A 25902-nucleotide genomic window follows, 5' to 3' on the forward strand; every position below is an offset into this window, starting at 1 on the left:
GAGGGAGTCTCGTGAGTGGAGGAGGCCAGTGGGCCGACCACATCCCTCGTGGTTGCAGCAGGTTGATCGGCATCTCAAGGAGATGGGGATGGGCCTGGCATCTGCCTGGGGGATGGCCAGACGGAGGCCCCTGGAGTACCGGCGGAAAGTGGACGCAGCGATGCACTGTTCTGCCGCATGCTCCCATAGCTGAACTGACCTGAATGATGCACATTAAAGGCTGGGCACAACTTTCTTTACTTTCTTGAGTGAAAATGTCAGTGACCAGGAAGTATTGGTTAAGTGGGAATAAAATGAGGACTGGGAGTAATGGGTTGGGTACATGAGCCTTGTCTCAAGTGGAGTGAGCTGTTCTGCCATTTAAGATGAGAGAAGGGATGGTGGGGGTGGCACACACAAAATCCTCACTTTTCAAGGTGCCAGTCGGACTTAGAAGAAAGAGAAGCATTGTCGAGTTGAGCCTTCAGCTTTGTTTTTTTCAGCTGATGTTTTCAGAATCATCTGATGATGGACACATCTCTTGTGAGATTTGTGGAAGGACCTCAAGTTGTCCTTGCCATGTTAGCTTTTGCTGGTGAGAAAGCAAGATGTTTGATAGCCAATGCCTCTTCAGAGAATTTGGTGCACCAGGACTTGGCTGATGGATATGATAGCTGCAGATGAGATGGAATATACCTGTCCATGAGATAGAGCAAACCTTTTTTTTTTTTACTTTACCAGGTGGAGCCAGTATCCGATAAAGAGGAGAGGGAAGTCCAATCCTTATACAAGAGGTTGATTGTAGTCCCTGCCATTCGGCCTGAATGAATAACCAGAATTTGCAATGCGGTGGTCACTCTTTAACCCCAGTCAGAGAGATGGAATTTCCACTAATAACATGGTCAGTAAAACCAAGCAGAGTAGTGGAGGAACAAGAGAGTTTTATTTGTAATTTAGTCAATTACTAAGTCCAGTTGGGAGGACATTATTATGATACGCTGAGATCTGGATTAGGTCAGTGCTGTGGAAAAGCTATAGGTCTCCGCTGCATTGCCATTGATGGTTGTTGCAGTGGAAATTCCTAGCTAATTGACATGCGGCAGGTTACACCATCATAGTTAACGAATAGAAAGTTTGGATGGGTGCTTATTCATTGGTCCTTTTAAGCTAAAAGACAAGTGTATATGAAGTTGTCATCATAAAGTGGGCCTTGCATTACACTGAAAAATATCAAATGATTAGATTCTATTGTACTGTCTGGGTACTGGAGAGGCTGAGGAGGTGTTAGTACAAAACCTGGTCAATGTAGGATGGATCTCTTTGCATAAACACCAATCCCACGACTGGTCTTGTCAATACAAAAACGAGAATGGCTAGTGAGTGAAGCAGTAGTCACAGACATCCTGGAGGAGGAATGTTTGTGAAACACAGTGTCTGGATAAGCAGGATCAATTTGTACGGCATTCAAAATGCTTTGCGTCTCAGGTAGAAAGAAACAAGATGCCAAGTTTCAACTTTATTTCTCATTGTATGTTGTTGTTGTTCGTCTTTCGGCTGCTCCCGTTAGGGGTCACCACAGCGGATCATCCGTTATGATCCGCATACTGATTTGGCATAGGTTTTACGCCGCATGCCCTTCCTGACGCAACCCTGGTCGCCTCTTACGACACAGGGATAAGGATTGGGTTTCGCCATGATTCCGGGCTGCCCTACCATAGCACGGCCCAGCGCAGAGCTCCCGTCCTCAAGCGAGCCTCCAACCCAAGCCTCCGAGTAGCCGGATTACAGGCGCACGCCACTACGCCCGGTCTTATTTCTCATTGTATTTATTCATCCTAAATTTAAATGTGTGGCCCATCTGATCTTCAAAGAAACCAGGCCCTAATAATAGAAACATTCTTACTACTCCTTCAGCGATTCATCAATGATAGACTTCAAGGAGTGGTCCTTTTGAAACTGTATACCATGCAGCTCAGAAATCAGATATCCGAACAAACAATAGTCACTTGGTGTCAAGTCAAGATTGTCGGGTGGTTTGTTGGATATGGTTTTGGAAAACAAAAATCGATATCCAAGTCATCTCAAGATGAAAAAAGACACAAGACGGTGTTGAAGTTCACACAAATCATTGTTAACAAGTACTGGAAAAGCAATCACATTTTTTGCTCTGCAATGGGTGATTTCCCCATAACAAGTGAAACCAATTTACCAAAACCAGTTTGACTAATACCACGTGTTCTGTGCCATTGTTTATATCTTACAGAAACAGAAGAGATTTTCAGATTTTCTTTGGGATCCAGTCTCCATTTTCATTCTTTTCCAGGTACGATGTCATTCAATAGTCCAGGAACATGCAACTGCACCAACAATACATTCACCTCCAGAATTATTCAGTTCACCGAAAGAGGTGAAGCAGAGATTATGGAACCTAAGGAGACATGTAAGAATGTCACGATGTAGAACGGGGGCATGTGCATGTGTGCGCAGTGTGGTGTAGTTTGTGTGTGGTGTGCATGCGTCATCAACGCCAAACATGCAATGCAAATAATAAGATGTAATAAACAAGTATTTGTGAACACTCGTGCTATATAAACAGCGTCAAACAATCTATCCAACCAGCATAGAGTGAAATAATTTTATAATTTTTGTCAAGCCATTGTAAGGAAGTGGAGCTCATTCAAACTGTAATTCTTACAGCGAAATCGGATACCTGATCAGACCATGGGACCACCGTAATCTCCTTCCCAATCCTCTTTCCTCCGCCCCACCCCTGGGAGATATTTCAAGATGATGTTTTACATACATTGGACGTGTTTGGTCGACCCTGTGTGGTTAATGTGGCCAACAGATGAAACGTACAAGCAACACACATCACTTCCATGATCTCCACTTCTACGATAAATGGATGAGGTGTGTGTGTGTGTGTGTGTGTGTGTGTGTGTGTGTGTGTGTGTGTGTGTGTGTGTGTGTGTGTGTGTGTGTGTATGTGTATGTGTATGTATGCATATACATATATATTTCTTACCACTGACTGAAGGACGTGAAAGATCGGTGCCTTCCGGGTGACGTAGAAAGCTGAAATTGTGCGTGCCGATGGACATCGAAGCCAGTCCACTGGAAAAAAAAATCACAGAATCGTTGTACAACATCCATAAATGAAAATATAAATAAATTTTTTAAAATGCAGGTGAGTGACCCAAGCCAATGGGGAAGCATGGTTTGTATGCTTACACAATGTGAAAGCACACCCCGCTAGTGTGCGTATGTATGTATGTATGTATGTCGTTGGTTGTTATCTCCATTTGTGGGTTTGAGGAGATGGAATGAAGTCCTCCCAGGACTCAAACTATCCATCTTCGCTTCGGTAAGAGATCACAGTTCATCGACCAAACTGTTCAACTTTTGTTTTTCTCAGAGTTTTGTTCCGAGGGTGCTTTTCTTGATCATCAATGAACCCTGGACTACCTTGACTTGTAGTTAAGTTGTAATATTCCCAATGATGTTTTTCAAAATCTCAGTGAAATTCTTCTTTCTTATTCCTGTTGCTCCAGTTATCACTGGTGCAATTTAGACACTCTTCAGCTTCCAAGATCTCTTGATCTCATTTTTGAGGTCTTGGTATTTTCTCATTTTCTTGATTACTGCATCAGTTAAGGCAAAATCGCTGGGAACTGATATCTCGATCAGCAATGCTGTCTTTTCCTTTTTGTTCCTGACAAGGATGTCTGATCGCGAAGCTTTGTTTTCTATCTTTACACTCGATGGGATCATCAGGTCGTACATCAACATGACATCCTTATTTTCAATGATTGCCCTTGGTTCGTGTTTCCATGAGTTTTTGGGAACTGGGATGTTGAAATTTTAGCAAATATGCCAACGGATCACTTTAATACTTTGTTGTGCCGTTATGTGTAAAGTTGTTCTGATGATAGTTTTTTGCATTCCGAAGCAGGTGACAAGTACTTTCTGTTTCTACCTTGCAGAACCTACACTTGTCCGAATGACTCAGTCCCACCATTTTATTGAAGCCATTTGTGTCGTGTTCCTGGTCTTGGGCATTTTTAATGATTTGTTCTCCACCCCAGTTGAGCTGACCTCTTCTTAGCCATTCCAATGAACCCGCTTTGTCGATCCCAACTTGGTCCAATTCCTTTTTCTATTTTTGTGCTCTTTTGTCGTTCTCCCAGTTGTTGGTGTATATTTGTTGATATTTCTTTTTTACATATTTCTTTTGACTTTTTTGTAATTGTTGGGGCTGTATTTGTTGCTGTTTCATATTCCTGGGCATTTTTCCTCATACAAATTCAAACACAGCACGAAGAGGAAAGGGGGCTGGGGGCTGGTAGGATGGCCCAGATGGATGCACACTCGTGTCTGAGCCATCTGGTCTGGGTTTGAATGTCTGCTCAGCTATAAACTGTCATCCTGGTGTGTCGCAGGCATGGCGAGTCATAAATACATGTGCCATCCCTTGGAGGGATGTTGAACGAGGCATCCCATCTGCTAGCATTACTTGGTGGATGTTAAAGATCGCACAGTGTCCTTCGCAAAGAGTAGGCGATCTATCACCGGCACCCTGGCCAAATTCCAAATTCCTGCCCACGTCACAACAGCAGCACAGCCAAGCCCTCAGCCAATTATGCTACGCATAGCCTTGTGCTGCAGGCAAAAAAGAAGAAGAAGAGGAAGGGAAATGCGTGTCGCCAAAAGGCTGCACACGAAAGGAAGGGGTATTGAAGGATTTATTAAATCTGGTATTGGTGTGGCGTAGGCATGATGGGCCTAATGGCCTCCTCCTGAGCATTAATTCCTTGTAAATTCCTTGAATGGGGGAAGACTTGAAGTGGCGGTTAATAGCCATCTTAAAGCTCTGAATGGAAGGATGGGATTGAACAGACTGAGAAGTTGGGTCCACAGCTGAGAGAAAATAGGAACAAATGAGTGGAGATGAGCAATGAGTCTAGATTTTGAGAGTTTCACCAGAAGTGGGTTAGTATTGTACCGTGTGCCCCCAGGGGAAGTTGTGAGTGGAGAACGAAAGGGCAGATGGTACAAGACTCTCATAAAGGTGGCACAAGACAGAGAGGTCACCGACCTGTCTGCGGTGCAAGCGTAGCAGGCTCAGACTCAGCTTCATCAGAGGATATTCCAATGCTTTGAGGGCCTTGTTTTCAATGGTGTCAATATGTGGAAGATGTGAGGCAAGGGTGCCTGTCCAAAGGGAAGATCAGTGCTTTGTTGAGCTCCAGATGAAGGAATTGTAAGCTGCTAATGGTGAGATCTTAGTCGTAGAATCTGGAGCTGATCATCAGCTTGTGATATCCGTTCACCATTCACATGTTCCACGTTTACCGACATTGAACAAATTTGATGAGTGATCAGCCTTTCTCTGTGCCTATCTCGCTATCCCTTTACTCTCGGTCAGCGAATGAAGTTAACGCTGTGAAACATACTGGCCACGTTTCACAGCGTCTGTTTGTTTGTGAACAAAATATCTCAAAAAGTTGTGGACGGATTTGCATTGAAATGTTGTGGAGAACATTGGCATGTGACAAGGATGAAATGATTCGATTTTGTTGAAGATCTGAATCTGGATCTGGATCTGAGAATTTTTTCAGTGATTCTTCCCCATTGGGAGATAGGACTATAAACAACATTTAGCAGATATCTCAAAAAGTTATGGACAGATTCGGACGAAACGTGGTGGGTGAATTGGTTCGGTGACGAGAACAAGGTGATTAAATTTTAGTTCAGGTCCAAATCCAGATCCAGCCTATCAGTGGGATACTAATAAAATGTAACCTCATCAGTCTGGTGGAGGTATGCCCCCAACCAAGTGCCCTTCCAGTTATCTTTTTTAATACTCTATTGCATGTATGCATGAGTACTGTAAAGAGGTTTCTTTCTGATGTAAGCTGGTGATGTCATCCCCTGTTGAGCCCTTCATTTTATAGATCATCCAGATTGTAAAAAAAATCCGGATCTGGACGGGGATAACTGAAAATGTCTGGAAAAATATCTGCAACTGCAAGTGGTTCAAGATTATGTAATGATGTGAGTCATTTACAGAAGCAGAGAGGTCAGTTATATATCCAGAAATTTGAAGTTGCTGGGGTCACAGATCCCTTCAGCTTGCTGGAAAACTTGCTAACCCCCAATGGAGAAGTATGCCAAAGCAGAGTAGCTGCCTGACCTCCAGTACCTCTCCCTCTAATCTACAATTATCGAATAGACACTTACTTCCTTTCTGAAAAGGAGGTGAGGGGAAAGCCTATAAGAGCCTGGACGGAAACAAATATTTTGTAGCCATCTGGGTTCATGGGATGAACATACAGTGTATATTAATTCGCAGTGTATGCTTGTAAACACACTGCCTTGTCAATAAACTCGGTGGGGCTGATGGACTGTTGTGATGGTGTTCTATCATGCAGTGAATAGCGGAACTTCTCTCCGCTGGTTCGTTACTCAATAGACAACCCCATTTGACTGAACCCTAATCACCTAACGGTCCAGATCAGCAGTGGTTGTAAAGTCTATCTTCACAAATGAATGGAGAGTGTGTCCTGAAATGCTGTATGATTTATTACTTGGCGTGCCGACCCATCGTTTCGCTGACCGGTTTAATCAAAGGACAATTGTATGTTCTACAACACAAACATGTTGCATAACTATGTGTGAGAATTAATGAGCATGTTAAATAAACTGAAATGTGAAAAAAGGATATTTTATAACACGTTGGTATTAATCTTGCTCCTGTTGCTGTCCTGGCTGTGGTTGTTGTTGTAGTATGTGTGCTCCTTCCCTGTACTATTCCCAGCATATTTTTATGTTGCTTCGAGAAGTATTACCAAATATAATTTTGTGTGCTCTTTCCATGTCTGTCACGCCGTATTTCGAAAGTGTTTCTTCTGTCATACCAAACAAGTCTCAGACATTGTAAACAGCAGCAGTGAGACTCATTCAGCTAGGTGGTGTTTAAGTTGAACACAAAGCCAATATCGTCTAAGTAATCATATTGTTGCGAATTCGCGCCCGCCGGCATGCGGACGGCCACGTGACTCGAATCGTGGCACGTCGCCCACCGGACGGACAATTTAGTCGTGACCCTCTCGGACCAACGCCGGGAGCTAGTCACGGTGGGGGTTTAACCCCACCACGACCGTGCCAATTGCCCACCCGCGTAGGATAGGGTTGCTCTCCAAATTCGATCGACCTAAGTACCTGCGCGGATGGTCGACCGGGGGATCGCACCACGCCACAGGCCGACTCCGGACACGAACCGCTTAAGCGGTCCATTCTGTGCTAAAGTGGTAACCGAGCGGTGTTATCGTCGGCCTCGATGGTTCCGATTAATTACTGGGCATATTAAGCCCACTACGAACCCTTTACGTGAAGCAGGATGGAGGGTCATTAAAGAAAAGACGAAGCGAAACAGGAAAACAGTTCAACACAATGCACATTTATTCCGCGGCACACGGAAAGCACATATATACAGCCACAATAATCAAAATACACATATAAAGTGAAAGCAAGAATTAAACCGAATACGCGTACACACGGCAACACTTATACAGTTCTACTTTACAGACGGCGCAACACACATTCATTCGAAAGCAAAGGAAAGAAGCCACCCTCATAGACAAGGGGGCAGACGGGGCCCGTGGGCCTTTATGGCGTGGGACTTGGCAGACCAAACGATTCCCACGAGACTGTTGAAGGTTACCTGCACCCTCGCGGTGCGATGGTGGGCGAGCTCACTCCGGCACTCCTTGTACAAACGCGCAGGTCTGCGCGACACAGCTGGCAGAGCGGTGCCTCCAGTCCGCGTCCCCTCTGTGACGTCCAGACTCTCCACCGACTGCAAGCTACAACGAGCGGGTCGCTCTACGGACCGCTTCTCCAAGACCCAGACGGGCAGAAGACCATGAACCGCCGACTGACACTGACACTCTCACCGACCGCCCTGACCTGACCTCTTCTTCAGCGGCGCCTCCGTGCGCCCTTTTATTTCCCTGGCACCCTGCCCCTCCCTTCGCGGCACGCGGGGGGGGGGGACATCCCACCAGAGAAATCGGGGCGGGAGTTGAGTTCCAACCATCATTCTTGTTTACCAGAGAAATCGGGGTGGGAGTTGTTGTTCCCCTTTTGTGTTCATGGGGATATTGACGGTTGCTGGCGGAGTGGTGAGGATGGCGTGGTTGTTGAGAGGCAGGTGTGGTTGTTGAGAAGCGGTGTTGTGGTTGGTGGTTGTTGTGTGATGGCGGTTGAGACGTGGTTGGTTCAAAATAAAGATAGAAAAGAAAAACTCCTAACTCAAAGGATCGCAGCCCGAATGAATCACATAAATTCCCTCTATACAACGGGTTTGGGGCTAACTACACATGTACTTACAGAGATATCTCACCTACGGGTCGTGAATGGTGGTTTGCGAATTTCCACCGCCGTAACAATATTTTTCTGTTTTGAAATGGGTGACATTGCTTCAATTATAATTGAAAGCCATTTACCAATACCACTTCAAATAATACCACGTGATCTGTGTCCCTGTGTCTGTCTTGCAGAAACCAAAGGGATTTTGGCATTATATATGGGAGGCAATTTCCACTCTCAATTCCTTCAAGGTAAGATGGCATTCCTGCGTTTTGTGGTGTTGCAGTGTATACACTGTGCCTCGTGATATCAGAGTGTGGGCCAGTGTATGCCCTTCCTTCTAAATAAATAATACTATGGTGCACATGCCCAAATTTTAATTTTTTTTCCCTGTGGGGTGGAAGACTCCACGGGGTCGAAGCGTCACTCGCGTTCTCTCTTTTCTTGTGTACAGTTAATTTGAAAGTCTATTTCTCCATTATTCATGAACAGAATTCGATGAAAATTGACATCTATATTCTCGAGACCATTCCCCAGGCATTAACTGAGCCCAAAGTGCGACTCCATCCCTTTGAGACAAGAAACGGCCCATTTTGGCCCATTTTCTTTGAATGGTTATTTCTCGGTTATTAGTGAACGGAACCGAACCAAACTTGACAGGTAAATTCTCGAGACCATTCCCCAGGCAACAACTGAGCCCATAGTGCAATTCCGACCCTTTGTGCTGAGAAACGGCCCTTTCGGCCCATTTTCTTAAAATTGCTATTTCTCGGTTATCCGTGAAAGAAACCAGACCAAATTGGACAGGTGTATTCTTGAGGTCACTCTGCAGGCATTAACTGAGCCCAAAGTGCGATGATGGCCCTTTGGCCCGACAAACGGCCCTCTCGGCCGATTTTTTTTTACAATTGCTATTTCTTGGTTGTTCGTAAACGGAACCGAACCAAACTTGACAGGTATATTCTAGAGACCATTCCCCAGGCATTAACTGAGCCCAAAGTGCGATTCCGGCCCTTTGCGCCGAGAAACGGCCCTTTCTCCCCATATTCTTAAAATTGTTATTAACAAAATAAATAATTAAATGCGCTAGGCGATGCCCAATGCAAAATTAAGTCGCAAATGATGATATGAAACTAGCCTCACTCTTGTGAGGTGTTCTGGTTTCTTTTTCTAATGCGATGAAAATCTTACCAATTTCAAAACTATCTGTCGTCCGTGCTATCGCTCAACTGAGAGTTGTACGAATGAACTCCCATGGAGTATGTTCACAATTCGAACTTGTTATTTTTGTATACCCTGTCGAGGCTCGTGTGAGAGCGAACACACACAACTTACAACAAGGGGAGCAGGAGACAAGAGGGGTCGAAGAGGGAAGGAAAAACCAGTGTGGAACAGAGGCATGAGGAGATCTGTGGAAGGGAGAAGGATGGTGTGGGGTACACAGGGGAAAAAAGATGGACACTACAGGGACTTTCAGGAAGGAAAGTAGGGAATTTGAAGGAGGTGGGTTTGGGGTGGATAAGCGGGGTAAGAAAAGATTGTGGTTTTGGATGGGGGAAGAAAATATATGGTGGTGAACAGTTGTTTTGAAGACCTGGAGGGAAGAGTAGGATTGAAGAGAGTGAGGGAGTTTGTTCCAAAGACAGGGAAAAAGAGGAATGAAAGAATGAAGGTGAGCAGTGATTCTTGATTTTGGTCATCTTATCAGAAGGGAGTTGCTGGCAGACCTTTAGCACCCTGCGGAAATATGGGGGGACATATCTCAGACAGAGCAGGGGGAAGGAGGGGGTGAGGCGGGAGAGGAGACGGTAGTAGACAGAAAGACCACCGACCTGTCTGTGGTGAGAGACACAAAGACTCGGCCTCATCGCGGAAGATACCAATGATCCCAAATGCCTTGGTTTCCACAGCGTGAAGGTGAGAGGCAGAAGCACCAGCCCAGAGGGGATATCAGTACTGTATCAGGCTGCGGACAAAAACTTTGTATATGGTCAGGAGCTCAGGTGTGCCAAGGAAAGACTTTGCATGATGGAGGATGTCCAGTCGGCGACTGGCTTTGGAGGTCAGCTTGTAAATGTGGCTTTCCCAGGAAAGATCAAGGCAGATAGTGAGACCGAGAAACTTGAATGAAAGGACTTCTCCAAGAGAATTGTTGAGAAAGTAGATGGGGGGTGTTTCCAGATGGTCCTTTTGGAGAGACATAGTGAGAGTGTGAGATTTGTCAGGGTTGAAAGACATGTTCCACTTGTTGGATCAGTTTCTGATTTTATCCAGATCTTCAGAGATTGAAGAGGCTGCTGCTTGCCAATCTGAGGGATGACAGATGGCACGGCAGAGGGTGGAGTCATCAGCAAATAGATAAAGAGGATTTTGCAGAGAGTCAGGGAGATCATTGATGAAAACCAGAAAAAGAACAGGACCCAGAATACTGCCTTGAGGAACTCCAGTCTGGACAGGAAGAAGGGATGACAGAACTCCATTGAGGGCCATATGTTGGCTGAGACAGAAGAGGAAGTCTGCAAGCCATGAGTGGAGATGTCCTTGGATACAATAGGAAGAGTTTGGTGAGCAGGGTAGGGTGGCAAAGCAGATCGAAGGCAAGCAATCCGTCTAGGGAGGTGGCTCTGATTTCATGTCTGGCATTGAGGATCTCCATCCATGGTTGGGAGGGCAGAAGCAGCATATACAGGGTAGCGTGACCTGGTCCGATTCTAAATTGATGATCAGAAATCAAGCCATTGGAGAAGAGGATAGATTTAATGTCTAAACCGATGATGAATTCCATAACCTTGCTGATGATTGCGAGAAGGCTGATTGGTCTGCAGTTGCAGGGATCTGTTTTGCACCTTTTTTATGCAGTGGTCATGTTTGCTGATTTCCCAGCAGATGGCCGATGACCTTGAGCAAATGAGAGGGTGAATATAACAGAGAGAGGGTGAGCAAGAGCAGTAGAGCAGGTTTTTAGGACACGTGGGCTGATGCTGTCTGGACTGGTTGCAGAATCTGATTCGAGGTTTAACAGCGAGCTCTCCACTTTGTCAGGAGAAAAGGACACAGAGTCCAGGAACAGCTGGGTGCGACTGGGTGAGGTGGGTACAGAAAGTGATGGGTTTGGGACACAAGATTTCGAAGCAAACACGGAGTTTCAGCATTCATCCTGGTGTGTTAGCCACCAGGAAAGCCTGGTGTGTTCGGTGCTGTCCAGTGCATTCTCAGCTCTTTTGAACGACTGACACACAATTTTTACAACTGTTTCAGCTCATTTTTTTCCTCAAAAAATTTATGCTGGTGTGAAGCCACAGAGGTTTTGTTGCTTCTTGAGAAAAATCAAGTGTCTCTTTAAATGTAAACTACAGTAATATTCTGGCTTACGTCACCCATTTTATGTCATTGTACAAATGCATTGTCACAATATTAATACCATTTCTCGATATTCATCTTCTCAACTCACACTTACGTCATTGTAAAAGCCAAACCTTTTATTCACGAGCATTTTCAGAACTGAAAAGACTGATAAAGATGGTTCGAGAGATCACAAAATTGCTTAAAGAACTAATGTACTTTGCTTCTCACTTAAATCTACTGTGCTGTCGATTGGCTAAGAGGCAGTGTAAAATTGTTACCTTGGAAGTGAAATTAGATGTTATTCATTGAATGCATGCTGGTATTAATGGATTGCCAGATTATTAAGTTTGCCTCCGATCTATGAATATGCCCACGTTCATTGAAGGACGAAGAAGAAGACTTACCACCACCTTTGACTGCTTCCGGAAGAGGTTTATTTTTTATTGAAATATGCTTGGTTGTTGTTTTTTATTTTAGTTATACGTATGTGTACTTGAATAAAGCCTGCTGTTGGCTCAGTGGTTAGGGTGGTGGCTTGGGATCCAAGGGTCCTGAGTTCAAGCCTCGTTGCCCGCTGAATTACTTCACCAGGGGGTTGACTCAGCCTGCCATCCTTCTGAGGTCGGCAAAATGAGTACCAGCTTGCTGGGGATGATACAGTCATTCGAGTATCCTGCGTCAGAGTGGCGACCCGTCCAGGATTGTGACCGATAGTCAAGGAAACTGCTTCGGCAGCACCGACGCTCTGTACAGAGTATGGTTCCAATGGATGGATGGATGGTACTTGAATATAACTCATTCATCAAAAAAGGGTGGCATCAAAGGAAACTAGAACGGCACTCTTTAACTTCGCGACATCGACAAACATGCCTCCCGTCCACATTATTGCATCATTATACATATTTGTACAAAGTTTGATTTTAATTCCTTCAGCTGTTCTCAAATATAACATTTTAACATAACCTTTGACATCTTGACCACAAAATCGAATCAGTTTATGTGTACATCATGATACATACTTGTACCAAGTTTGACTTAGATCCCTTCAGTCAACCTCAAGTTATCATGGACTCTAACCTTTGACCTTTGACCTTTGACCTCTTGATCCATCCATCCATCCATCCATCCATTGGGATCAGACTCTGTGCAGAGTGTTGGTGCTGCCTAAGCAGTCTCCTTGGCTCATGGGCACAATAATGGACGGGTCGCCACTCCGACACAGTATACCAACATGCTGGCACTCATTTTGCTGACTTCAGAAGAATGACAGGCAGAGTCAACCCCACCTGGTATTAATTCAACAGCCAAGGGGGATTTGAACTCAGGATCCTGGGATCCCAAACCCACCACCCTAACCATTAAGCCAACACCAGGCATGACCTCTTGATACCACCATATAATCCGTTCATCTTTGCATCATACTGTATACTTTGAACAAGTTTGGTCAAAATCCCATCACTGGTTCACAAGTTAGTGCAGTAACATAAGTTTTACCGAACATGACCACAGACGTTTGACCTTTTGACCCCAAAATCTAATCAGTTCATCTTTAAATCATTATAAATGCTTGTACCAAGTTTGACTTGGATCCCTTCAGCCTTTTTTAAAGTTATTATGGCAACGAAAACCGATCACAGATGGAGTACATACGGCTGGAAGGACAAACTGAAAACATAATGCCTCTCGCGACTTCGTCAGCTGAGGCATAAAAAGCAAAATATGACACCAGAAGGGGCGATGTGAGGAACACATTCCCCCCTTATTCGATTAATTCTTATAATAAAAATTACTTTGATTTTTGTCGTTTCAATATTCGTCACACTTTTCATCAATACATCCCCGACATAAACCGGGGTCTTCCAGTACTCAGTGACACAGCTCTTCGAGAGATTAATTCAGGATAACTCCACATATGTACACTCTGATTGTTGTGTGAGTTGAAGCTCTATTCCTTGGAAGTAGTGGATTCTAATTATCAGATGGTATCTATGTAATTCATCTGAGTCAGTCGTGTCAATGTGGTCAGAGTTGCGTGCACTTGCAAATGACTTTGCCTTCTGGAGAAGAGTCTTGCTGCGAAAGAGACTCTTATTTCGATGGCAAAGTCCAAAGCTACCATAACACACCTAAATAATTAAAACAAGAATTTAATAATGTTTAGGAGCAAAACAAAAAATTGCATGAGACAACCATTGGGTTGATGAAAAACAAATAAACATGAAAAGTACTTTTCATCTTGTTAAGAGTTTGATTTTACCATTAATCAAAGACTGACTTTGAAAGACTGACTTTGACTGTACCATTCATCAAGAATATAATGTCCTACTTGTCTGGAAATATCCTAAATTAGCCCCGAACAAAAGTGGTACTTGCCGAACACAGTCTTCTCACGATCGTTGTTGACTGGGTGGATGGAAGGTCATAATTTTGACCATTCTCGCTGGGATTTCGTGAATGAATGAACTCTTTTCTGCTTTTTGGTGGAGACGTCAGCAAATTATTTCCTTTGTCACTCAAAATGGAAGCCATTATGACAGGAAAGCTGTTGTAGGGTTCCTATAAACCCCCTTCTGATTCGTTGTAGTGTGATGCTTTTAAAATAATTGTTGTAATTGGCTGTTATGCTCCAGCAATGCTTACTTTTTGCCTGGAAATGCTCTGTTCATTGGAAATGAAACACAGGTTTATGACATCCTCAGCACTTCAGTGGGATTGGCGGTGGCCAACGCAGGCCTAATCCACCAGATGTGGGTGACTTGGGGCCGTTGTGGTGTGTTTTTGTCTCGGAGTGACAGTTTGTTTGTGAATAATCCTTTCCTTCATAGAAGCAGCATGTTCCATGTTAATCTCGGTGAAAGTATTTGTTATTTATGTCATTAACAGACGGTGTGGAGGGGGATCACTGTGAACGGGAGCAGTGGTAATTCCTGTACTGTAGTGTATTTGATGCTGGGGAGGCATCTCCTTGTGTTTTTATGCCTCCGCCGACAAAGGTTGGCGGTATGTTTTTGGGTTTCCGTCCGGCTGTCCGTTCATCCATCCGTGTGTCTGTCCGTGATAGGTTTTCGTTTCCGCGATAAGTTAACAATGGCTGAAGGGATCCAACTTAAACTTGGTGCAAGTATTACAATGATGCAAAGATTAACTGATTGGATTATGGGGTCAAGATGTCAAATGTCAGAGGTCCCGTGAGGAAAAAATTCTGTCACCAAGCTAACTTGTGAACCAGTGATGGGATTTTGACCAAACTTGGCAAAAGTACATATTATGATGCAAAGATGAGCTGATAAAGTTTTGGCTTCAAAGGTCAAAGGTCAGAGGTCATGTCAGGTAAAAATGTGATATTTGAGAATAGCTGAAGGGATTTAAATCAAACTTGGTACAAGTACGTAAAATGATGTAATAATGTGGGCGGAGGCATATCGGGCAACGTTGAAGAGTTTTGTTCTCGTTTATTTTATTGTCTGAGGAAAACCTTTCAACCTGAAGTTTACTTTGTGTCCCTGTGTTTGTGAAACAGGCAAAAAAGATTTTTGGATCACTTTCGGGAAGCGATCTCCACTTTTCTTCCTGTTAAGGGATGATGACATGCATTACTCCAGAAAGATACAATTGCACCAGCTTTCCATTCACCTTGATAAGTCCTTTGGATATAAGATGTGGAACAGAAATGAGGAAGTTTTGAGAGATTGACCTGAACGACTTTTAGAGCTGATTATGTGATTTTGTTTTGTGGGGACACGGTGTTCAGGTTGAGGTTTCTTCTTGAGTTTCTTAACTCCCTGAGATCCTCTCAAAAAGCTAAGTTTGACACACCTGAAATGTCTTGTCTAACTGTTGTTGGGTTGTTCCCTGTCATGTTACTCCGATTGTGAAACTGATTCTGTCTTCCCATCTGGATTTGATTGGTCCTGTTGTGTTGGTTTTGACTTCATGTTTGTCGAGGGCTTGATTTGGCCAAGTGCTCATGCATCTTGAGCATTACACATTACTCCTTCCTTCTTCACTTTATAAAAATAATGTGAAAAAACTCCGTCTGCTGGGGCAGCAATATAAACTTTTTGCGACGACTGAAGCAATTTGCACATCTAAGGATGAACCCATCACATTATTTCAAAGAATTTTCATAAAATTGCAAAGATATTCACATAAACTTTGATGTAATGTAAAGTCTTATTTATACCTTAAACGAGATCAATGTGAATGCCACCAGTGTGACATATTTCCGACTTCACTGAAACTGAAATTGTGCTTTAATTTTTTTTTTCATACAAATTAAAACAGAAGTCCTTGGCCAAATCTGCAAAAAAATCTTTTACCAACTTTCAGAATGGCATACTGTGCAGGTGAGCCTTGATTTTACTTGGGACACAATATAATTCAATAGAATGTATCGTCTGTCATTCCTTGGAGTCCATGTCCAAATTGCATTATCCTCTCCTGATCACTTGTGACCCATCAAAACTGCTAACGATCTTTGAGAAGCCGACTGCAGTGAGGGCGGGCTACACAAAAATTATCTGTTGCTGATTTGTTAAGGGGCCTCTTCCAAATCATTTAATCCCCCATTTTAAGACTTTTAAGACCCCCATTTAAGGGATAGGACAGACCTTTGCACACATTCCACTCCCCTCCTGCTCGTACATCCTCAGATTGAGCGTTTCCCCATGGACCAGTGACCTCACTCACAGCAGGTATTCAATCCATCTCATGGCAGGATGCCCACGTGATGTAGATGAGGCAGAGGGTCCAGCGATGCAGCTAGTGGACGTGGGCAAGTGAAGGCGAAGGTGTACGATTGCAGAAGGCAAAGAAATAAGGAAGAGAGTGAAAGGACAGAAACAGAAGATGCAAGAAAGAATGAATAGTGTGGCGAGAAATGAATATACAAAGCTCGAAGGAGAGTGACAAAAAGAAACGCTTCGGGTCGGACTCATGCCGCCAGAGAGGGTGGCTATCAAGTCGCTCCAAAGTTAACAATGAAAAGTGCTTCAAAGCCTGAAAGAAATGCAAGTGAGCAAGCAAAGTGGAAGGAATGACAGAAGGAAGGACACAGAGCGAAGGACGAAACACCCTCACGTGTATTGGAATAATAATAAGCGAGCCCCAAACAGTTTGGAAACCCTCTCAAACTCTGAATCTCCAACCCTCTCAGTCTTTCTACCACACTTGTTCATTTGAGGCTCTCCTCTCCCCTTTTCTAATGCCTCAAACCCCCCTTAACTCAAGCCTCGACCTCTCCCCCCCCCACACCCTCCCCCTCCCGAGCCTTGTCCATATGATCGAGAAGCCACCTCTGCTTTGGGTTTTGCCATGATTTATTTTCACAGGCTTTCATGAAACCTGTTTGAAATGGTTTCTTGGGCTGTTGGGAGAATGTGTTCATGATATGTGACTGATGTTTTGTTGAAAATAATGCAGAATAAGGAAAATGACACAAATGGAATTTAGACGACACAATCGCAACGCGGACCTATCAGCATGGGCTTTAGACAGTTAAACGAAACAGTATACTATGAAATGACTGCTTTAACTATGTGAGGATCTCTTTGGGACCCCTGAAAACCTAACTGTGGATGAATATTGTGATAGTTTTTGGCGGACATCCCCTCTGAATAACTCTGAGGGGACGACGTGTCTAAGAGAACACAGATGCCATTTCCAACTCTCAATCTGGCTGGATCTTTGTGCCTAAGATGTGTTTACCGTAGTGTTGAGTTAAGCGAGGTGAAAGGGGAACTGTGCCTCGGTTACGTCGCAGACTTTAGTCAGTTAACTGAGTGGAACCAACATTACGTAACCACATCTGAGATCGAATTTAAATAAATCCGCGCTGGCCAAATACCTCAACAGTCTTATGCCGCCATCGGTTTGGACAGAATAAGTCAGGACATGGTTTCGAAAAGAAATTGCCCTTACTGGCAGTCAAAAATGCAAGGATTTAAATGGCAGGCCAAACAGGTATTTACAGGCAGAGAAAACAATGAAATTGCACATACTGTGTATACAGTTATAGCACGTATATATATTCCCTCTTATCCCCTCCACGACAGATCCGTCCTAGGAACCTTATCAATGAGTTAACACTCGACAGTACATATGCCAGCATAATGCATCCAATGTGGAAGGGAGAGATGAGTGATCGGCAAGGAATGATGGGAAAAATGATTGGACGAATGATTGGTGACGAGAATGAGCTGAGATAGAAAGAAAAAGATTGGGATAGAACGGACTCCATGCATACCTTACACTTGTTGACTCTGGCTCCCACTTCCTGACTGAAACTCTGACACTCAGTGCTCGCTCCCCTCCTGCACCTTGCAGAGCCATATCACCGATGTTTCCCTGTGCTGTAGTGGCATCACTCGCGACACGTATCAAATGCATCTCATGACGGCGGAGTGCCCTGGCTTCATGGTAGAGTGTGACGAGCACTCTCTTGATCTCCCTTGGAAATCATCCTACACCAAAGTGTCACCTCCAACCCAGAAGCCTCGGCCGGGCGACTCTGTCAAACAGACAAAGATTACATGGTCAGCATCAGTTAAACATCAAACGGAGCCACCTATCCAGATTTCGGGCTTATTCACCCTCATCAAGATTGTATACCGTTAAATATCGAACCAATGATGACCACATTCATCAATTATACATCAGATGCGCCTCCTGAATGTTATGGTGAGCATCACCGCGGAAGACATAATCCGAACCATGAGCAAATTCCACCCGTCGCTTCAGTGATGGTAATACTAAAGGGAGGAGGGAGAAAAAGAGGGGGGAAGAGGGAGGGAAGGGTGCAGGAGAGAGAGCAGAGAGAGAGTGAAGAGGTGGAGGGCAGAGGAGAGAGAGGAGAGGGGGAACGAGGAGGGGTGGGGGATGGAAAGACAGCGTGAGGTGACAGGAAAGGAAGGCAGACGTGCGGTAGAGGGTTAATTATGATTCATTCTGTTTCATCAACAGGAAATATGGAAACAAAATAATGTCTGAAATCCATTTTCTACCAGTCATACTGTAAATACGGTCCGGAGACAAACTCCTATCGAGACATAAACACCGCCCAGATGCATCCGGAACCAAGCTGGCTGGAGACAAATACTGCTCGGACACATCCAGAGACAAACCCTGCCCGAACACGTCTGGAGATAAACACCGTCCAGACATAACCACTGTCTGGATATGTCGAGAGACAGAGTTGGGAGGGGAGTGTGAGAGAGGAGATGTGGGAGTCGGGTGCTGCACTCTATTGGGAGGCGGTCGAGCAAGGATGGGGCAGAGAGAGAGGTGGGGGTAGGAGAGTTAGCAGAGAGAATGTGTTATGCTTTATGAACAACACACACACACACACACACACACACACACACACACACACACACACACACACACACACACACACACACACACACACACACACACACACACACACACACACACACACACACACGCTTTGCCTATAAAGCAATTTTTTTCTGGAATCTGCAGGTTGGAGTCAGTGTGATTACCAACTCCAGTATTCACTGTGTACAACCCAGAAGCCTTGCGGAGCTTTCACTGAAAAACAACGTTGCATTTATCGAGATGTTTCATTGACGTTACATTCATCTAGATGTGCTGTTCTAGTTGTATGTATGTTCAATATTGCTGATTGCTTCCTTAAAACTCCAAATTTTCTTCAGCGTTTTGGTTTCTCATGGTTATCTCCTGCTTAAAGCCTTAGGAAATCGAGTAAGATCACTGAGTAACACGAGTTGCTTGGGTGCCTGTTTGTCACACAGAAGCAGCGAGGACTTTCAGATTATCTTCATGAAACAATCTCCAAACTCCTTCCTCATAAGGTAAGATGGCGTGCATTCAGAAACAGAAACACATTGTCGTGGAAGGTCAGAGATGTTGCCGAAAACATGTCTGCACATCAACAATACTTTTCTGTGTCATAGTAGCAATACCTATTGTGCTATAAAATAAAAATGTATATTCAAGGCAATTGAGTAGAAATACAAGGTTTGTATTTTGCAACCCTCTATTTTATTTACTCATGATTCTTATCTGATCAACTGTTTTTACATCCACGACTCTTCTTGGCAAACGACTGCATGTACTAACCACTCAGTAAAAATCCTCTCCTCAACCATGTTACAACTTTGCCTTTCATTTAACGCAGTGCCATCTTGTACTGTCTTCTCCCTCCAACTGAAAAAATCTGCACTGACTCTTTCAATTCCTTGTAAAAGTTCAATCACATCTCGATGTTCTCATTTTTTTTTTCTCATGTGATTACTCCCTGTTCTTTCTAATCTTCCCTCATTCCTGGAATCACTTTTTCACCCCTATGTACAAGAGTAAGGCTCATGCATCAGAAGGGATTTAGTGACAGTGGAAAAAGCCAGGCAACAATTAGGCACAATCAACAAGGGAATGAACAAACAGGAAAATAAGAGAGAGAGAAAGAGGAGGGGATGAAACACTGAAACCAGAAAGTAAGAGTGCTGGGTGAAGAAGGGATAATGGGGGTAATAAAGATCATGGGTCAGCATGATGGATGAGATGAGGTGGCAGTGCACTGCAAGAATGGCTTCTGGAAGATATTTTCATCGACTGGAGAAGCGATGAACAAAGGAGTGCAAGTGTGCAGTCATGCTGGATTTTGGAGGTTCAACCATGAGGGGTTATGCTTGGTGCTGGCTTAATGGTTAAGGTGGTGGGCTTGGGATCCCAGTGTCCTCAGTTCAAATCCCCCTTGGCTGTTGAATTAATACCAGGTGGGGTTGACTCAGCCTGTCATCCTTCTGAGGTCGACAAAATGAGTACCAGCTTGCTGGGATGATTGAGCCATTCGAGTATCCTGTGTCGGAGTGGCGACCCATCCAGGATTGTGCCCAATAGCCCAGGAGAGTGCTTCGGCAGCACCGATGCCCTGTACAGAGTATAGTCCCAATGGATGGATGAGGGGTTATTGGATGAACACGTACATCTTCAAGTTGTTGGAGAGAGTTGAAAGAGCGAGAGAGAGCAGAGTGTGCAATATTGGTGAAGAGGTGGTTTAAAACAGACCACAAACCTGCTTGCAATTGGAAAATAACAGACCTTGTACTTTGACCTTATCAGGGGAGAGTCCAATAATGTTGAGGACTTTTTATTTCACAGAATTCAGGAGAGATGTGATTCTTGGGTGCCAGCCGAGAGAGAGCAGTACTCCTTTGAGCTATGGATAAAGGCCTTGTAGACTGGGTGTTCATCTGATTTTCAGAGGAAATACTTGGATCGACATTGGATACCCAGTCTGTGGCTGGCGTTGGAGACCAGCTTTTCTCTGCAGGCCTCCGAAAACAGCCACCAGTCCAGGAGAGGCCATGGCTGATGGTGAGGCCTGGAAGTTCAAGAGACCGAACCTCTTCTCGTGGCTGACCATGGAAGTAGACATGTGGGTTGTTTTAATGATCCATTGAAGGACATGTTCCATTTATCAGACCAGCATCTGTGGTTACTATACTTTGAACCCTCTCCACTCGAGCTATATCCGTCTCACAATGGGATAATAAATGAGCTTAATATCCGGAATGTGGCTTAACTCCACTTTTATTCAATGTCACGAATTCTTCAGAGTTGTGCGGAATGCCTCCACAAATGTAACTCAATCCAATTTGCCATTTTTTTTGCTTGTTGTGATATTTGTGTTTATTGAACCTGCAGTTGTAACTCAGCGTTGAGTCACAGCCAATCACCCCTCACCTGATGTTTGTTGGGAATTAATTAATGTGATTTAAAGTCATTTTTCGTTTTTAGATATTTTAAATTGGCATAAAAACTTCACACTGTAAAATTTAATAATGTCTGTTTTCAACAGTCCTCTCCTGAAGATGCTTGGAAATTAATCTTGGATCAAGGTAAGTAATCTTTCATGTTGGAATTCTTGTGGGTTTTTTTTCCAGTTCCTCAACAAAGTATTCACACCCCTCGATTTTTGTCACATTTTGTTGTGTGACAGCCTGAATTTCAAATTGATGAAATTTAAATGTTTTCTCACCGATCTACACAAAATACCCCATCATGACAAAGTGAAAACGTTTTTATAAATCCTTACAAATTAATTAAAAACGAAAAGCTGAAATATCCTGTCAATAAGTGTTCAATGCCTTTGCTATGACACTCTAAATTGAGCTCAGATGCATCCAATTTCCTTTGATCATCGTGGAGATGTCTCAACAACTTGATTGGAGTCCACCTGTGGCCAATTAAATTGATTGGACATGATATAGAAAGAAACACACCTTTCTCTAGAAGGTCCCACAGTTGACAGTGCATGTCAGAGCAGAAACTCTGCCATGAAGTTCAAGGAACTGTCCGTAGAATTCCGAGATAGAATTTTCAGGAGGCATAGATCTGGGGAAGGGGATAAAGCAATTTCTAGAGTGTTGAAGGTTCCCAAGAGTACAGTGAGCTCCATCATGCGGAAATGGAAAGAATATGGAAAGACCCAGACTCTTCCGACAGCTGGCCATCCGACCAAACTGAGCAACTGAGCAAGAAGGACCTTGGTCAGGGAGGTGAGCAACAACTCAATGACCACTCTGACAGAACTCCAGATTCTTTGGCTGAGATGGGAGAACCTGCCGGAAGGACAAGTCTCTGCAACACTTCACAAATCCAGGCTTTATGAGAGAGTGGCCAGACGAAGGTCACTCTTGAGAAAAAGGCACATGACAGCACACCTGGAGTTTGCAAAAAGGCCCATGAAAGGCTGAGAGCGTGAGGCAAAAGATTCTGTGGTTTGATGAGATGAAAATTAAACTCTTTGGCCTGAATGCAAAACGTTACTTCTGGCGGAAACCGAGCACAGCTCATCATCCATCAAACACCATCGCTGCCGTGAAGCATGGAGTTGGCAGCATCCTGCAATGGGGATGCTTTTCAGTGGCAAGGACTGGGAGACTTGTAAGGATGGAGGGAACAATGAATGGAGCCAAATCCAGGCAAATCCTTGAGGAGAACATGCTTCAGAGTGCAAAATACAGTAACTTAGACTGCGGCAAAGATTTATGTTCCAACAGGACAATAACCCCAATCATACAGCCAAAGCAACACTGAAATAGCTTCAGAACAAGAACGTGCAAGTCCTTGAGTGGCTCGGCCAAAGCCCAGACTTCAATCCCATTGAGAATCTGTGGAAAGACTTGATTGCTCTTCACCTACACTCCCCATCTGCTCTCATTCACTGGTAGATGTTAAATATTCCGTAATGTCTTTTAGTTAGGATTCAGTGAGTTATTCCTGGTACTCTGGTTGTGCATCCCCAAAATAATGCTCTGTATGAGTTGGACTCAAAACTGACTCACATCCCAAAATGCGTTCTCTATGTGAATGGCACAGACCTGTGAGTGAATGACATGGAAAGATTTGTTGACAAGATGAAAACAGATTCTATTTTTTTAAATGTGTGACATGTTTTAATTTAACTTAAAGCATTTCCTGTGTGATGTGAGCAAATTGCAATTAATTTTCCTGAAACTCCTTGCACATGTTATCACAGTGATCATGCAATCATTTAACATTCTTTTTGTTGTTGTTTTCAGAAACTACATCAATTCCAACATGGCTGAACAGTGAACATATTCTCATCAGCATGATCACAACTTACTTTGTTCTCTCAGCAGCGTATATTATTCACAACAACTGGGATATGGTAAGGTTTTATTCATCATGCTTTAAAAATACAGGTCAACAATAGTTTAATCTGGCAAAAGCACGATTCTGGTGCATGGTGAGCACGTGGTACGAGTTACGAAGTGTGTCGTTGATGGTCGGACAAAATGCTGCCTGCCCCCTATTCAAATCATGTGCTGCAACATTTTGTGATGAACGTCACAAGCTTAGCCCTTTGAGTGTGTACACAAAAGTGTAATGGATCCCACCAGTGAACCTTATGGAAAATATCACACCTGTGATTGTAATATTTGGAAAATCCAGATGTTTTGGTTGATCCTCGTAATTCTGGCAAAAATACTCAACAGCCACTGAAGTAAAAAAAAAAAAAAAAAAGATCACTCCAATACCACTGTGGTGGAACTGAATTGCTCACTATGCAGCATAAGTGATTCCGACAGAATCCTTGCAATATATCAGGAAGATCTTTATGTTTACTGCAGTACTTTGGTTTTGAGGCAACCATCAAATTCTGGAAACATTAGCCAGCAATCCCCTTACAAGAACTGGCATGGTAATTAATAGTAACTAGCCGAAACCCCGTCACAGACAGATTCTGTTCCATGAGCCCAATATGACAACCAATGGCGGCTCTTGTGAGAGCCGGATCGCAGTCGATGTACTCCATGGCCTTACCTAATGAGGCCTACAAAACGTCCTTGCACACGACATTTTTGGTGCACTTTTTTTTTGGTGCATTTTTGGTGCACGACACACTACTCCTTGTGAAGAAGTCCCCTGATTTGTGCACGTGTCTACTTTGACATACAAACACCGTGTCAAAACTTCTCAGGTCACAGTACCGAGAAAAACGTGACGCGACCGCTTGGAGGAGCACAAAATTGGTCCTTCAGTATTAATATATAGATACAATGTTTCTTGTTACATTTTTTGTGTCAAATTCACACTCTGCGGTAGTCATCATGTGCAGAAGAGGGTTTTACATTGCAGACGCTATTTTCGAGGAGTGTAATTACACCTCTCAACGGTGACGGTCTGTCAACGACAGACGTAATGACATCAGCGAATGACCGATGATGTCATGACGTCCTTACGCCTCTCAGCGGTGACGTCACACGTCGCCATGTAAACGAATGTAAAACGAAAAGTGTTTATTCTGCTTCAGAGTTGAAGTTTGACTATTGCCATTATGTGCGATGCACTCTTACAGGTACGAAGTTTCTTTCAGTCCAGGTCACAGTACCGAGAAAAAACATGACGCGACTGCTAGGAGGAGCACAAAATTGGTCCTTCAGTATTAATATATCGATTAATAGATGTAGTCATGGTCCAATAATAAGTAATTAATTTATGTACTCACGGTCAAACTCATGTTCAAACATTACGTAATTAATAGATATACTCACAGGGGTCAATCAAGACTTCACCTCGACAAGGTTTCACCATCAAACCGTGTTTTTCAGTTTTACATACAGTGCGGTATACACTGTACGTGGATATACAGCGAATCAGTTGAAAATTGGCGATTTATGTACCCTTGACCTTTTCACCTGTTGACATCAAAAACAATGGGTTTCCACATTATCATGACCTCTACCAGGTGGTTAAGTTTCGTGAACATCGGAGTAAAAATGTGACCTGAAGGTGATTGACACAAAAACAAACATCAGACAAACCGACGTACAGTGCCTGCAAAAGTATTCACCCCCGACCATTAATGCCACATTTAGATGAATTACGAATGATGTAGAAACAATTTCTCCAAATGAATTTTTTGTTTTTCATAACTGAAGACATCAAACTAAACACTGTCATAGTTGAAGGAGGTTACATGTTAAGTATACCTGAAAAAAACATGTTAAAATGAAAATTCATTGGTTGTAAAAGTATTCAGCCCCTTCGGTCAGTACTTGGTGGAAACACCTTTTGTAGCAATGACTGCTACGAGTCTTGTTGGGTTGGTCTCGACCAGCTTTGTACAGTGAGATGGTGAAATCCTTGCCAATTCTACACGTAAATAATTGCTCCAGTTCTGTCAAGTTTGATGACGATTGTCGGACAACAATCTTCAAGTCTTGCCATAAATGTTCAATTGTGTTAAAGTCAGGACTTCGACTGGGCCATTCAAGAACATTTATTATCTTGCCAAAACGAAGTTTTTGCAAGATATGTTACTCAGCTTGTATGTTTTTTTTTTGTTTTTTTTTGTTTGTCTGTAATCACGTATTAAAAATTCTGCAGAGCACAGTAATCATTGGAAATTTTTGTAACTTCGCATATCAGAGGCCTATAGAGGTCGCTTTCAGCGCATAAAATTTGAAGGTCAAGGCCAAAGGTCAAGGTCACTGTCGCAAATCAGGGGAGTCGACGAAACCCTTATTTTTTGAGTAATTTTAATCGAATCGTCTCCAAACTTTATGGGAATGTAGTATATGGTCTGGCGCTCAGCTGATTAGTTTTTGGTGGCGATTGGCCTTGACCTTCATGGTTAGCGCCTGAGGTCAAACATATTTGACCCCAAGGTCAAATGTTCAAGTTTTAGGAACCATA

The 25902-nt window shown here is 43.5% G+C and overlaps 1 protein-coding gene and 1 pseudogene across 1 annotated transcript in view; one reads left to right on the forward strand and one right to left on the reverse strand.

Moving 5' to 3' along the window:
* LOC147019838 (uncharacterized) overlaps nt 1-25902 on the forward strand; it is a 45993-nt gene that overhangs the window by 13343 nt on the left and 6748 nt on the right. The window contains exons 3-7 of the mRNA XM_085893768.1: nt 2243-2302; nt 8541-8600; nt 19467-19526; nt 21536-21575; nt 23262-23371. Of these exons, the coding sequence (XP_085749894.1) occupies nt 2243-2302; nt 8541-8600; nt 19467-19526; nt 21536-21575; nt 23262-23371 (330 nt within the window). The remainder of the gene's footprint in view (nt 1-2242; nt 2303-8540; nt 8601-19466; nt 19527-21535; nt 21576-23261; nt 23372-25902) is intronic.
* Nucleotides 1655-1788, reverse strand: LOC147019839 (signal recognition particle RNA; annotated as a pseudogene).

This window comes from Eptatretus burgeri, chromosome 9 (assembly GCF_056783735.1).
Source record: "Eptatretus burgeri isolate ZD-2024b chromosome 9, Ebu_testis_v1, whole genome shotgun sequence".
Lineage (NCBI taxonomy): Eukaryota > Metazoa > Chordata > Myxini > Myxiniformes > Myxinidae > Eptatretus > Eptatretus burgeri.